Source organism: Camelus ferus, chromosome 25 (genome assembly GCF_009834535.1).
Source record: "Camelus ferus isolate YT-003-E chromosome 25, BCGSAC_Cfer_1.0, whole genome shotgun sequence".
In the NCBI taxonomy this organism is placed as follows: domain Eukaryota; kingdom Metazoa; phylum Chordata; class Mammalia; order Artiodactyla; family Camelidae; genus Camelus; species Camelus ferus.
The window spans coordinates 27,590,007-27,602,976 of NC_045720.1; the positions used below are offsets into that span (position 1 = coordinate 27,590,007).

The 12,970-nt window shown below is 40.8% G+C and overlaps 1 protein-coding gene across 28 annotated transcripts in view; it reads right to left on the reverse strand.

The window, feature by feature from the left end:
- Positions 1-12,970, reverse strand: part of RIMS2 (regulating synaptic membrane exocytosis 2) — a 489,839-nt gene that overhangs the window by 3,004 nt on the left and 473,865 nt on the right. For all 28 annotated transcript variants that reach the window (XM_032468081.1, XM_032468080.1, XM_032468083.1 and 25 more), the window contains 4 exons: positions 5,668-5,809; positions 2,110-2,222; positions 1,692-1,793; positions 249-388 (listed from right to left, as the gene is read on the reverse strand). In XM_032468081.1, the coding sequence (XP_032323972.1) occupies positions 249-388; positions 1,692-1,793; positions 2,110-2,222; positions 5,668-5,809 (497 nt within the window). The remainder of the gene's footprint in view (positions 1-248; positions 389-1,691; positions 1,794-2,109; positions 2,223-5,667; positions 5,810-12,970) is intronic.

Below are 12,970 nucleotides of genomic sequence, written 5' to 3' on the forward strand. Positions count from 1 at the left end.
AAAAGTACACTAGAAGAACTCATAAGCAGTCACGGAAGATTGGAGTTTGTGTGATGGTGGTTTACATGTCTATAGTTCACTTTAAAGGAAACAACAACGTTTACAGTACTGGCCACTGCTTTGCAGCTTCCCAAGAATTGCAGCTGTTCGGAATGGAAAGGAATGTGAGAAGACAAGATGTGGGGAATAGAAGTTTGACTCCACCAAAGCACTTCCTTAGGTGAGGAATATATATTTCAGTAAAATACCTGTAAAACCTTTCCTTGGGGACTTTCTTCAAAAGATAACAGCTGCTGGTAAAGGGGTTCCAGCGTCTTTCTTGCCACTTTTGTTTTCTTTTTGGCGATGCAGACTCCATTATCTAATAGATACACCTTTACATAGGGTGCTTGGGAGAGAAAACAGGAGACATAAGTGATGAGCTACTGTCATGACACCCCCAACTTACGGGCAAAGTGACACCTGCAACAGCTTAGTCTTAGGCTGAAAGAGCTGGCAGTCACATCACTGGCCTTTTCCACGTTATGTCAGTCATAAAACAACAGGTCACTAGCAGCCGTTCAGGGAGTTTCACACAATGTTAACCTAGCCTCTCGGTGGATTACTACTTTGGCATCAGCTGGTTATACAGATTTGAACTCTGCATTGAAAAAAGGTGAAATGCTTCCAGTCCCCTAACCATATTCAAGAAGAATGTCTTACTCAGTTTTTCATTTGTCAATACTTTAATTAAACATGCTTAAAAGTTTTTACTCACCCATTGCCACAAATCATTTATCACTCAAAAGGGTTTATTTACTGATGGTGCTGTGGGTACAAGACAGGGGTGGGGTTTGATGATATGTTTCAATTAGCTGGGAAGAGGCAACGAATTATGAATACCGTGGGGATGAAATTTTTCTGAGAAGACTTTTCAAAAAAGCATTGTCATGCATGAACAAATTGTGGTATTCTCTCTGGTAGTCAGCAACTAAGCTCCACGACCTTTGTAAATACAGTGGTCTTAATCACCACTGCAACGTTGTAGGACAGGTAATATACATGGCAATTTCTGCAAGGATAGGAAAGTAATGAAATGCAGAATTACAGTTCAGTCAGTGGAGATGCTGAGGTGAGACCCAAGTTTCAGAACTGTTCTGTACATCAGATCCGCTGTTCTACACGTCTCTGCACAATGCATCTGGAATCTGGCATTTCCCATGGCTGTAAGCACCTTAGATTATGACATTTCAGTACCAAATCTGTGACATCACAATAAAAATTTATAATGGTGCCTCTCTATACACTATAGGAAGTAAAAATCATAATCAGAATGTCCTGTGTACATAGACTTGTGCTACTTTGGGGGCCTGTATCTGTTTTAATTCCAGAATTCGGAAACTCCAGATAAACTAAAGAACACAAAACACCAGCCAACAAGAACTTACGTACACATTCTACAAAATGAATTATCTAAGTGTGGTAGCTTTGATTGTGCAGAGGGTTCTACCACATACACACGTGCTTTCTAACAACTTAGCCCACCAGACCACCCTCACTGAGTCTCACACAGGATAAACACACAAACAACCACAGATAACCGTGCATCTAATGTTAGTTATCTAAAAACAAAGTTTTCAGCATCTAATAAAGTCTCTTAATTGATAAGTGCAGATTATGAACAATAAGAGAAGAATCTCTTCTGTTCTTACCTGGCAGTGTCTTGGAACCTGGTTTTACAACAAGGCCACGGGCCCGAATGATTTCCACCTCCAACTGTCCCTTTTTGTCCATCATTCCTACCTGAATGTCGCCTAACGGCGTGTGAGGAAGAAACAAACAGACCTTAACATATAAACGCAGTGAGAAAAACGCTTGTGCCAAAGACTTTGGTTTTAACATTTCATTATTTCCATATTTTCCTAAATTTAAATATATTTAAAAATTCATCAATGATAGCTTACTTTAAAAAGCATATAAATTAAAATGGAAAAAAATTAGTCGAAGTTTTTTATTGTTAAAATCGAAGATACTCATTCCTAATACTGTTAAAAATCCTATGAAATTCGAGAATGTGATTTCCAATAATCTAAAAGAAAAACAATGAACCCACGTGATGGAAATCCTTACCCATTGCAGGTGTGGCCAGAGTCTGGCGCCCCACTAGCTGGGCTGGGCCAAGGCCATCCAGAAAGTCGCTGAATTGGCTATCAGAGGCCAAGCGGACACCAGGGAAAATCAGACTAAAAGCAAAATAATACACAGGATTAAACCCTCAACTCCTGTTTTCATCTAGGCCTCTTCCTGTGGCAGCAGCAGTGGGTACCACTATTTTGCCACTTGTATTAGCTGGATCCCAGTCGCACTGCACCTCCTCAGCTCTCCCCGCCTTGTCCTCCAGCAGCCCACGTACGTCACCAGAAGCCCTTGTGCTGCATTGCAGGCTCCTGTGTACGTCCTTCTCTCTTCTGAAGGGCATGAGCTGTGATTTCTATCAACAGCGTCAGTGCACGCTGAGCACTTATTCCACAACAGGCATCACCCCCTGAACCCTCTTAGCTGCACTTTGAGAGAGTCTATTTAACCCATTTTATTGCTGAAGGAAGTCTTCAGATCATTCCCATCAACACACATAAACTTATTTCTTCCACCTTAAAAAAACTCCCTTTCCTAACCCCACTTCCCTCTCCAGCTACCACCCCCATTTCTCTCCTGAAATCCCTTAAAAGAGCTGTCTCTGTGCTATCTTCAGTTTCTTTCCCCTCATCCTCCCTTGAAATTCTGATCAGTTTTTCCCTGCTCTCTTCCTTGGTTTTTCCCCACCCTACCAAAATTCCTCTGATCAAGGTTACCCAATAGCCACGGTGGTAAACCCGACTGTTAATATTCAGTACTCATCTGACTGAACATATTAGCCCCACGTGACACAACTGAGACAGTCTCTTCCTTGACACACGTTCTCTACTCTGCTTCCTGCACCCTCTAGCTGCCTGGTTTTCCTCCTTGGCTCTTCTTCCTCAGTCTCCTTTGCTAATTTTGCCACTAAACATAGGAGCGTGATCCTGTGACCTCTTCTCTGTATGTCCCGAGTCCCTTGGCATCTCAGATAGTCTCAAGGTTTCCATCACCACCTATCCTGACACTGCCTAGACTGACATGTCCAGCTTGGGCCTCTCCCTTGGGCCACAGATGATATTCTAACTGCTTCGACTACTTACTTACCTGTTGGAATGTCTAAGAGGTAACTGAAACTTAATGTGTTCCGAACTGACTCCCAATCCTCAAACAAAAAACCAATCTCTGTTCCTCTCTGAGGATTCCCATCTTAAATGGCAGCTACATTCTTTCAATTGCTCAGCCTTGGAGCTGTCTTTCTTCTGGCTTGAACTGTGCCCCCGCCCCTTCATATGTTAAACCTGGAATCCCCAGGACAACTGTTCTTGGAGATAGAACCTTTAAAGAGGTTTAACGATTAAATGAGGTCATTAGAGTTAGGCCCTAAGCTAACAGGACTGGTGTCCTTATGAGAAGAAACCGCAGGGGTGTACCTGCAGAGAGGAGAGACCATGTGAGGACAGGTGACCATCTGCAAGCCAAGGAGAGAGGCCTCAGGAGAACCAGACTTGCTGACACCCTGATCTGGGACTTCTAGTCTCCAGAACTACGAGAAGATACATTTCTGTTGTTTAAGCCACCCTGTCGGGTATTTTGTTATGGCTGCCTTAGCAAACGAATACACTCTCTCTCATATTCATATCAAATGCATCATTGAACCTTACTGGCTTTACTGTCAAAATACATCCTGAATCTGACCTCATTAATGCTACCACTCAGGTCCAAGCCACCATTTTCTCTTTCTGTCCCGCGGCAGCAGCCCTGAATGATACCCTGTTGCCGCCTTTTCTCTCCACTCCCACAGCAGAGTGACCCACTCAAACTGAAGCCAGACCTCTGCTCACAATCCCCACTGGTTTCTCATCCCTCTGAGTAAAAGCAAAGTCCTCGCAATGACGTGTGAAGTCAATACAAGCCGCCCTTCCCACTGCTTCAGCCGGGCAAGCTCCGGCCTCCGCACTGCTTCAGCCTGAAAGGCTCTTCCTTCAGATATCCACGCGCTCACTGACTTCCCTGTTCCCCTACATCAAACCCCACCCTCGCCCTCTGTCATGTCTCCCCCTTCCTTTTTCTCCTTAGCACTTACACCACCTAACCTACCACATGCCACTTATTTTTCTTGCAGATACACTTTAACAACTTCCCTTGTTTATCGTCTGTCCTGTTAGACTGTGAGTTTGGTGAGGGTAGGGTTGTTTTTTTTTTTTTTTCCTTTGTTCACGGACAGATATCCAGCACTAGAACCACGCCCGGGATATTCTAAACACTTGTTAAACTCAATCAGTTGATTAAAATGAATCTTTAAAAAATGACATGACTTGCCCAAGTTTCTATAGCACCAAAAAACCAATTAGAATTTGAGTCCATATGATTCTGAAGCCCGTGGTCTAACCACCAACTGATTTTTGCTCCCTCATATGACTTATATCCGCACCGCAGAACAAAGTGCCTGGAACACGAGAAGGTATGAGAATATCTGTTGAATGAATTTATAAATATTCATCCCATTGCTCCAATAAGATGATAAATATTGGCGTGCAGGGGTCACAGTTTAAAGATTTTTATATCCCTAACAGTGCCTGACATAGCGCTCTGCAGTGACAAGTGCTCAGTGCACATTTTAAAACTTGACTCTCCATCTAAGACTTCCTTGGTTAATGTCAAATCTACTTCCCCCAACCTTAATTCCCAAATACACATTTAATGCTTCCATAAGTATCCCATATAACCTTATTTATAAACACATGGAAACCACACACTTCTCTTGTATTTATATAATTGTGCTAGATAAACGTTCCCTGGGGCATATCGTCAGTGCTCTGCCAGCAGCTCCTATGGCCTCACATCTGTGAACTGACTACATGTATGTGGCCTCAACATCCGATGCTTCCATGGGGATGACAGACGGGGGTCAGTAAACCCCACTCTCCTTTATTAGTGTCCTCTCCACGTCCACCTACGGGCTCTGCAGCTGCTAATTACTGCTAACTTGTTGGCGACAGGGCTGCGCCGTCTTTACAGATGCTTTAAAAATCTCTCAGATGCAGTGACTTCAAGGGGAACTACATGATAACCACCGACAGGGAAGGCTCACCAACTTTCTTTGCAGTGTTTCTTTCTGGCTGTTAACATTTATCTGAGCTGCTTGTTACTGAACAGAACTACGTATGTGTCAGTATTCTCTATTTTTTGGGAATAGCTCTTAGAACAAAAGATTTCTTTAATCCACCTAGTTCACGTGGTGTGGGCACCAGTGCTTATTATTTGTGCCTTTATGTATTATTTCAAGGTAGGGCAAACTTCTATTTGCACATACTGTGACAGCCACATTTCAGCATCTTGCCACTAAAGTGAAACACTTTATCCCCAAACCTATCTTCCTTGATATAAAAAGCCAGAGAGGTCACATTTCTCAGCAGCAGGCGAGCAAGTTTTCTCTACAGCAAGTTAGTGAGAGTTCAAACGGCGCGCGAGAGCACGTGAGTTAGCTTTTGTGGCAGCACGGAGAGTGCGACAGTGCAGCGGGGCCCTGGCAAGGTGTGGCAGAGACCACATCGCGGCCAGCTTACTCACTTTCCTTCCGAGCTGTAGCTGTTCATGCTGCCATCTGTCGATTCTCGGCTTGCCTGCCGGGTCATCCAGTTCCTCATCTCCACAGCCAAGCCTGTCTCTGTACTTCTCTGGACGGTGCTCCGTAGCTTCTTACCTCCGGCTTCTGCCCAGACAGAAAACAAAAGCATGACAGTCCTGTCATCACCATCTGATAACAAAAAAATGTCAGCCAGTGCTCTGAGGTCCTCAGATGAAAAGAACTGCATAAATACAAAGCGCTCTTATTAGGGAGACAGAGAGAAACAGGTATTTCAAACAATGTCTTGTTGAGTGGGATGGGAATTTTCTAAAAAATCTTTTAAGAAACACAAAATACCATTGTTTTATTTCCATTTAAAACAGTGTTCAAAATGGTAACAAAAGGGACAAAAAGGTTCAAACTGTATAAAATAAAATAAGCTGTGTTTTCATTGTAATAGTTAAATGGAAGGTTAATTTATGCCCTTTTCTTTTCCCTGTCTTTCTTCATCATAGTAAAAAGCTGTCACATTATTTCCAAAGAACAGGTGGTGAGTAATTCTCAATTCTAGCTTTAACTTCCACACGAAAACCTGTTTTTGTCTGGTGATCAGTATTAGAAAGCAAAGAAAGCTACACTAAGGAGCTAGCCTTGCTTGGTAACAGTTTCACATCTGTTGGTGACTTTCACAGAGATGCTCCTAGGGAATGGAAAACCCAGCACTGCCATGTGAAAAAAAGAGCTTTTAAATTTTGGTCATGGCTAGTCATGGACTTAAGGATCTTCAACAGTCTGGCTGTGAGGTTTACTTACAGAAGCCAATTAGAAGACCAAACAGGAAACTGAGTCAAGGGCCACACGTGTGGCAGGGGTACAAAGTGCTGTTCGCAGAGGACGGGGACGAGGGGGCTTCCCAGAGGGAGTGGGATTTGAGCTGGGCTTGAAAAATGGGTAGATTGAGATCCAAGAAACTGAGCCCAAATTATCAAAGGCCTTACAAGTTGGCATGTGGAGTTGAGAGATGACAAAGCTGGAGCAACAGGGGGATGGTCGAAATCATTTGCACTAATTTCCTTCCTATTGGCCATAAATATTTATCCACATTGACCATGCATATCATTAGTATTTCGGGATATGGTAAGCTCTTTTAGTGTCTGGTGTTAATCATTTCATCTTAGATCAATAAATATTTGGTGATATTGCCAGTGACCTGTTGAAATCCTTTTCACCAAGCCCCTTATTATAATATTGACTCACCATTTTGAAACACTGCTTTAAATTTCATCTGTTCTCCACTTCCAACTTTAATGTACACCAAAATGCTTTAAAAACTATATATAAAATATAAATTATGATCTACAACTTAGTTCCACAAACTAAGACTGATATTTTAGATAACTGATAGGAAGACATGTTGTACTGATATGAAGTATAAGACAAGATAAAACATCTCCCATTGATGAGAAAGCTCTTATTTACCGAGAAATGTTAGATAATATGTATAGAAAATAAAATTTAAAAACTACCAATTTGCAACCTCCAGTGGAATAAATAATTCCAGTAAGGCACATCAATGGATGCAAACACCATTAAATAAAAGGATATTCATATGAGCCAAAAAAATCACTCCACAAATTAGTTCTACTTATTACAGGAAAACGTGTACTTTAATACTGGGAGTCCTGGCCATCACCGTCTTCATCAAGTGAGCAAACTTAGCACCATTAATAGTGGCAATCACAGTAGCACCTATCAAGTTGTTCTGGACAAAAATATACAACCTGTTTCTAATCAGGTCTTTGGAACCAAATTCTAAGTTTTCAAAAATAGAGAAGACAGAATAACAAGATAAATGATACACACAAAATCAGGTAAACCAGAACGTGGAGTTTTGTCCAAGAGAATTGACCTCGTCTCTTAAAGTCAGTACCATGAAAACAAACAAACAAGGTGGGGGAACTGTTGCAGATTTAAAAACATCACAGGGATGTAACCATTAAATGCTATGAGTGTACTTTGGTTTCTTTTTAAGGAAAAAACAAACAAAAATAAATCCTAAAAGCAAAACATTAAAAGCAATTTTAGGACAAGTAGGGAAAGTGTGCCTATGAATTGGATATTAGATGGGATAAGAAAATTGTTAATTTTTTCCTAGGTAGATAATGGCATGTATTTTAAAAGATTTCCTTATCATTAGGAGATACTTGCTGAAGTATTCAGATCTAAAATGCTATACTGTCTGCAACTTACTTTCAAATGGTCTAGCAAAAACTACACATACACATAAAACAAGGGATGAAATGTTAACAATAACAAAAAGGATGGGGATGAAGAGTAGACCTTGATAGCCATAAATTTAATATTTATGACTTTGACAGTGATCCCCAAATGGCCACAACATAAAGCAGTAAAATTTTGTCCAGGTGTGAGAACTGGAATCACGAAAGGTGCTGGGCTGGTGTGGGGGAGCCAGGCCGACGGCTGGGTCCTGGCCTGTCCACACAGCTTTACTATTCCCCTCCTGTGAAGAATGTCTGTGTGAAAAATCACCACCAAGTGAGACATACAACCTCAGTGACATCTGAAAATGCAGAATGAGCATATGTACAGGAAACGACTTTCAAACTAAATGAAATTCCTAAAGGTCTCAGGACCCAGACTTTACAATATCAAACATCTACTGTTTTTCATTTAATGTCTGACTCTGTCATAGCAAAAGTGACTTGAAAATCTGCTGTTACAGGATGATGAGAACTAGCCACCACTTGTTAAAGAATAACAATACAGTGAGCATGTAATCCTTTTGTTTACAGATTGTTTCCTTGTGTCCTCTTTAGAACTCGGACAATCCCCATTTCACAGATACAGTATCCAAGGGCCCCAGCAGTTACACAACTCCCTGAGGCCATGTAGACAGTGACAGCATCAGAGTTTATACACGGTTCCCTGACTCCAAATTCTCTGCTAGTCACTGACTTGTTGTCGGAATATAACCGAAGGGTAGCTTGTGCAGCCGTCCATGGAGATGATACCAAGTTAACTCTGTGAGTGCATGGGGAAGACCCTGCTAGAAGTGGCTGGTGGGGTGGAGAGAGCAGAGCACAGTGAAGAGGTCAGGCCTGGGGCTGACAGGGTAGGAAACTAACAAAATGGCTTCCCTGATGCTAAAGCTGTTTGCTGATTCATTCTCACTTAAAATTCCTGCAAACTGTTTTTCTCTTTCCTCTGACAACCCCTCCCCCCAATCTCTGCTTTACTTGTTCAACTACTTTTGTGCTCAACAGCCCCTAACCTTTCCATTACACTCTCCACTCCCTATACCTTCTTTACCCAGAATAGCTTATCCTTTGACCCAGAGGCTGTATTCTAGGAAGGTGGTCATGGGCTGATAGCCTCAGAAGAATGAACAGACCCTCTGGAGTTTCTCTATGATGGCAGGTGGATTCATCAAGATTAAGAAGAATACAGCACCCTGGAAAACACTCTAGTTGTTGTTGCCTTTCTGTTCCATCTGGTTTTTCTATAAAACCTCAGGATACCAACCCCATGATGGAGTCACAGTCTCTGAGGCATTAGCCTGTTGTGACTCCCTTTGCCTGGCAAAGCAATAAAACTGTTCTTTTCCAGTTCTCCCGTAGCTCTGCCTCCGAGTCTCACTTTGGCTATCAGGGTACAGAGGCTGGTTTTTCGGCAACAGTGTCAAACTATTTCTCTTTGAATCCCTGCTCCATTATATACTAGGTGGGTGATGTGAAGCAAGTTACCTTCTCTGTGATCTAGTTTTATTCAAACTGTGAAATGGCAACACCATATAGAATTTTTGTGAGGGTTAAGGAAAGCAATATATTTAAAGTGCATAGGATAGGGCCTGCTGTATAGAAAATCTCCAATTAATGTTACTGTTAACTACTGTTTCTACCAGACAGGAAATCAGAAAGCATGTCTTCTAGGCCAGGCTCTCCCCCTGGCTAGCTGGCTCTGTGGCCTTCTCTGAATCATATCCCTTCCCTGAGTCTCTGGTTTCTCATTTATGAAGAAAACACAGGAGGGGGAGGGTGACAGATGATCTCTGATCTCTTTTAGCGCTGAAGTCTAAGAGTTTGTGTCATTAATGTATGACAAAAGCCATGAGTAACAGCATACATTGAGGAGATAAGGCTACTCATTGGCTTTTGATGGTATCAAGGAATTCTAAGCATACGCTGAACATTCATAATAGCTTCTTAAAATATGCTTTTTAAATGTACTTTTATCTGATACATTTATAAACTTATTTTTAAAGTAAATGTATTTTTCAGTATCACAAATCCTTTGTATCACATTCACAATAAAAGTAATTTAGCCTAAGCATGACTCATTGTACTGATTCACATTTAATGTTTCAAAAGCTTTGTCATGTTATTCAACCTAAAAACTGAATCTATATACAGAGAATGTCTGCATAAAGAAAGTGTAGTGGGCAGAATCCTAAGATGGCCCCCATGATTATGATATTTCACATGGCAAAAGGGATGCTGCACATGTAATTAAGGTTACTAGTCAGTTCACCCCAAGATAGGGAGATTATCTCAGTGGGCTTAACATATCCACATGAACCCTTTAAAAGCAGATTGCTTTTTCTGGTTGGTTCCAGAAGAGTCAGTCAAGGAGATCTAAAAAGTAAGAAGGATTCAGTGTACCTCTGTTGGCTTGAAGATGGGGGCACCATGTGGGAAGAACATGAGAGCAGCCTTCAGCAATGCTTAGCTGACAGGCAGCAAGAAGATGGGGACTTCAGGCCAAGAACTGCAAGGAACTGGATTCTGCCAACAACTTGAATGATCCTGGAGGCAGACTTTCCCCCAGAGCCTCCAGATAAGAGCTCAGCCCAGCCAACACCTTGGTTTCAGCCATGTGATACCCTAAGCAAAAACACAGCCAAGCCATGCCAGATGTGTGACCTACAGAACTGTGAACTAATTAGTGGGTGTTGTTTTAAGCTGCTAAATTTGTGATAACTGTTGAGCAGCAATAGGTAATTCTTTAGAAATTCTTTTTTAAATGGGAGGTCTATAAAAATAACCTCTTGTGACCACAGAAGTAGACCAACTGAAGTTATCTGTGAGAACTCAACAACCATGGTTAAGAAAAAGTAACTACAGAGCTAAGGCCCAGATCATGCTATTGCAGAGCCCTTAAACCACTCCCTCTGGTGTTAGGTATTTTAAGCCAGAGTGTCTCTGGAGAAGGTGCTGCAGCTAAAAATCAAGTTCTTAAATTACAAAATACCACAAGCAGAAAGCAACACGGGGGGTGTCCTTGTTATTCTGCTCTGCTTAGTCTGATGACTCATTTAGTTGGCACTCTCTGTATTCAAAGAAAGACATTTGATTAAATAAATGATCAAAGTGTCAATTTCCCCTAAAAATAGCTGAAAACCAGGAAACCTTTTGAGTGACTTGACAATAAAAAATCAAAAAGTCCTCTCTGCTTCTGACTTGGAAACTCTCCTAAGCCTCAAGATGAGGCTTACAATCAAATGCCTAATTTAATGTCAGGGTGACGTCCTTGCAAATCTTGTATCCACAGAACCCATTCCTGCTTGTTCTCACTGGGAAAGACTCATCCCCTACTGAAGACAGTCTTACTTTAGAGTCAGGATTTTCTTGACATTAATATGGGGAATAACTTATGAAAACAGGTTGAAGACAGGTTGGTTGATTCTGACAAGTGACTTTAATTTTTTAGTTTTGACTACACTTTATGTGCTTTGAGTTAATAAGCCCTATTTGTGCATTTAATTCAAACTTGGATTACATTTAGAGAATTTTTAAAACACATTAAAATGAGAATCTCTAAAATTATTGATTCATAGAATTTCAGAGGCTATCTTAGATGGAATCCAGTGTGTCCTTGCATTTTATGTACTCCCTTATTGTAGCAATGAGCAAGCTGAGGTCCAGAGTGGCTAGTCCCTCCTTCAGTAGATTTTCATCTTTAAAAACCAGTAATAATTTCAGATTGCACTTAAGCTGTCTTCTAACTCCTCTAATTTCTCAAAATTTCAAGTATAAGAATTGCCCCCAGTACTCTCCCCAGCCTCCATGGTGGCCACTATGGATATAACTTCCCATCAGCAGATATTATATCAAGACGTGAACGAAACTGATTTATTTACCTATTTGGTCCTGCGAGGTATCAATAAGGGGACATTCATGAGATTACTGTAGTTGTGTATAAAAGCTTGTGCACTTATATTAATGTTTGTCAGAGCTTCTCACCATAATAAACAGCAATTCAAATCTCTGCAAGTCTAAGCAAAATAGGGACAAATACCTGACAATTTCTTTGAGGCTAATCTAGAATTTGCATTAACAACTGAAATAAATAGAAATTGATAAAAATTAACAGTTGATTTCCAAAATTTAGAGTTTAACACAAATCCATCCATTCCAACAGTTTTGCCAGAAATATTATGAAAGTTAAGTAGTTAATAGCTACAGTACAGTGAGCTAGATGTAGAGGTCACAGTTATGGTAGACATCAGGACTGTTTAAATATATTCACATTCTCCACTTACGAAGTTTGGTGTGGTCATGTGACTTTCTTGGCCAATGAAATGTGAACAAAACTGGCCTGTGTAACTTCAGGGTAGACGCTTCAAATCCAACAACGTATAAAAAGAATTACACACCACAATGAAGTGGGATTTACCCAGTTATGCAATGCTGGTTCAAAAGGATCAATTAACATATTCCATCACATCAACAAGCTAAAAAAGTAAAATCACATGATCATATCAGCAGGTGCAGAAAAAGCATTCAACAAAACCCAACACCTAGTCATCATAAAAACTCTCAGTAAACTAGGAATAGAGGAGAGTTTCCACAACTTGATAAAGATTATCTGCAAAAAAAACCTTACAGCTAACATCATACTTAATAATGAGAAACTTGAAGTGTTCCCACCAAGATCTGATATAAAGCAACAATCTTCCTTCTTACCAGTCCTTTCAACATCATACTGCAAGTTCTAGCTAATGCAATAAGAAAAGGTATACAGATGGAGAAAGAAAAAATAAAAGTGTCTTTGTTTACAGGTGGCCTGATTGTCTATGTAGAAAATCTGAAAGATCTGACATAAAAACTCCTGGAACTAATAAGTGATTATGGCAAGGTTGCCAAGGACAAGGTTAATGTACAAAAGTCAATTGTTTTCCTATATACCAGCAGTGAACAAGTGGGATTTGACATTAAAACCACAATATTATTGACATTAGCACCCCCAAAATGAAATACTTCGGTATAAATCTAACAAAATAGGTAC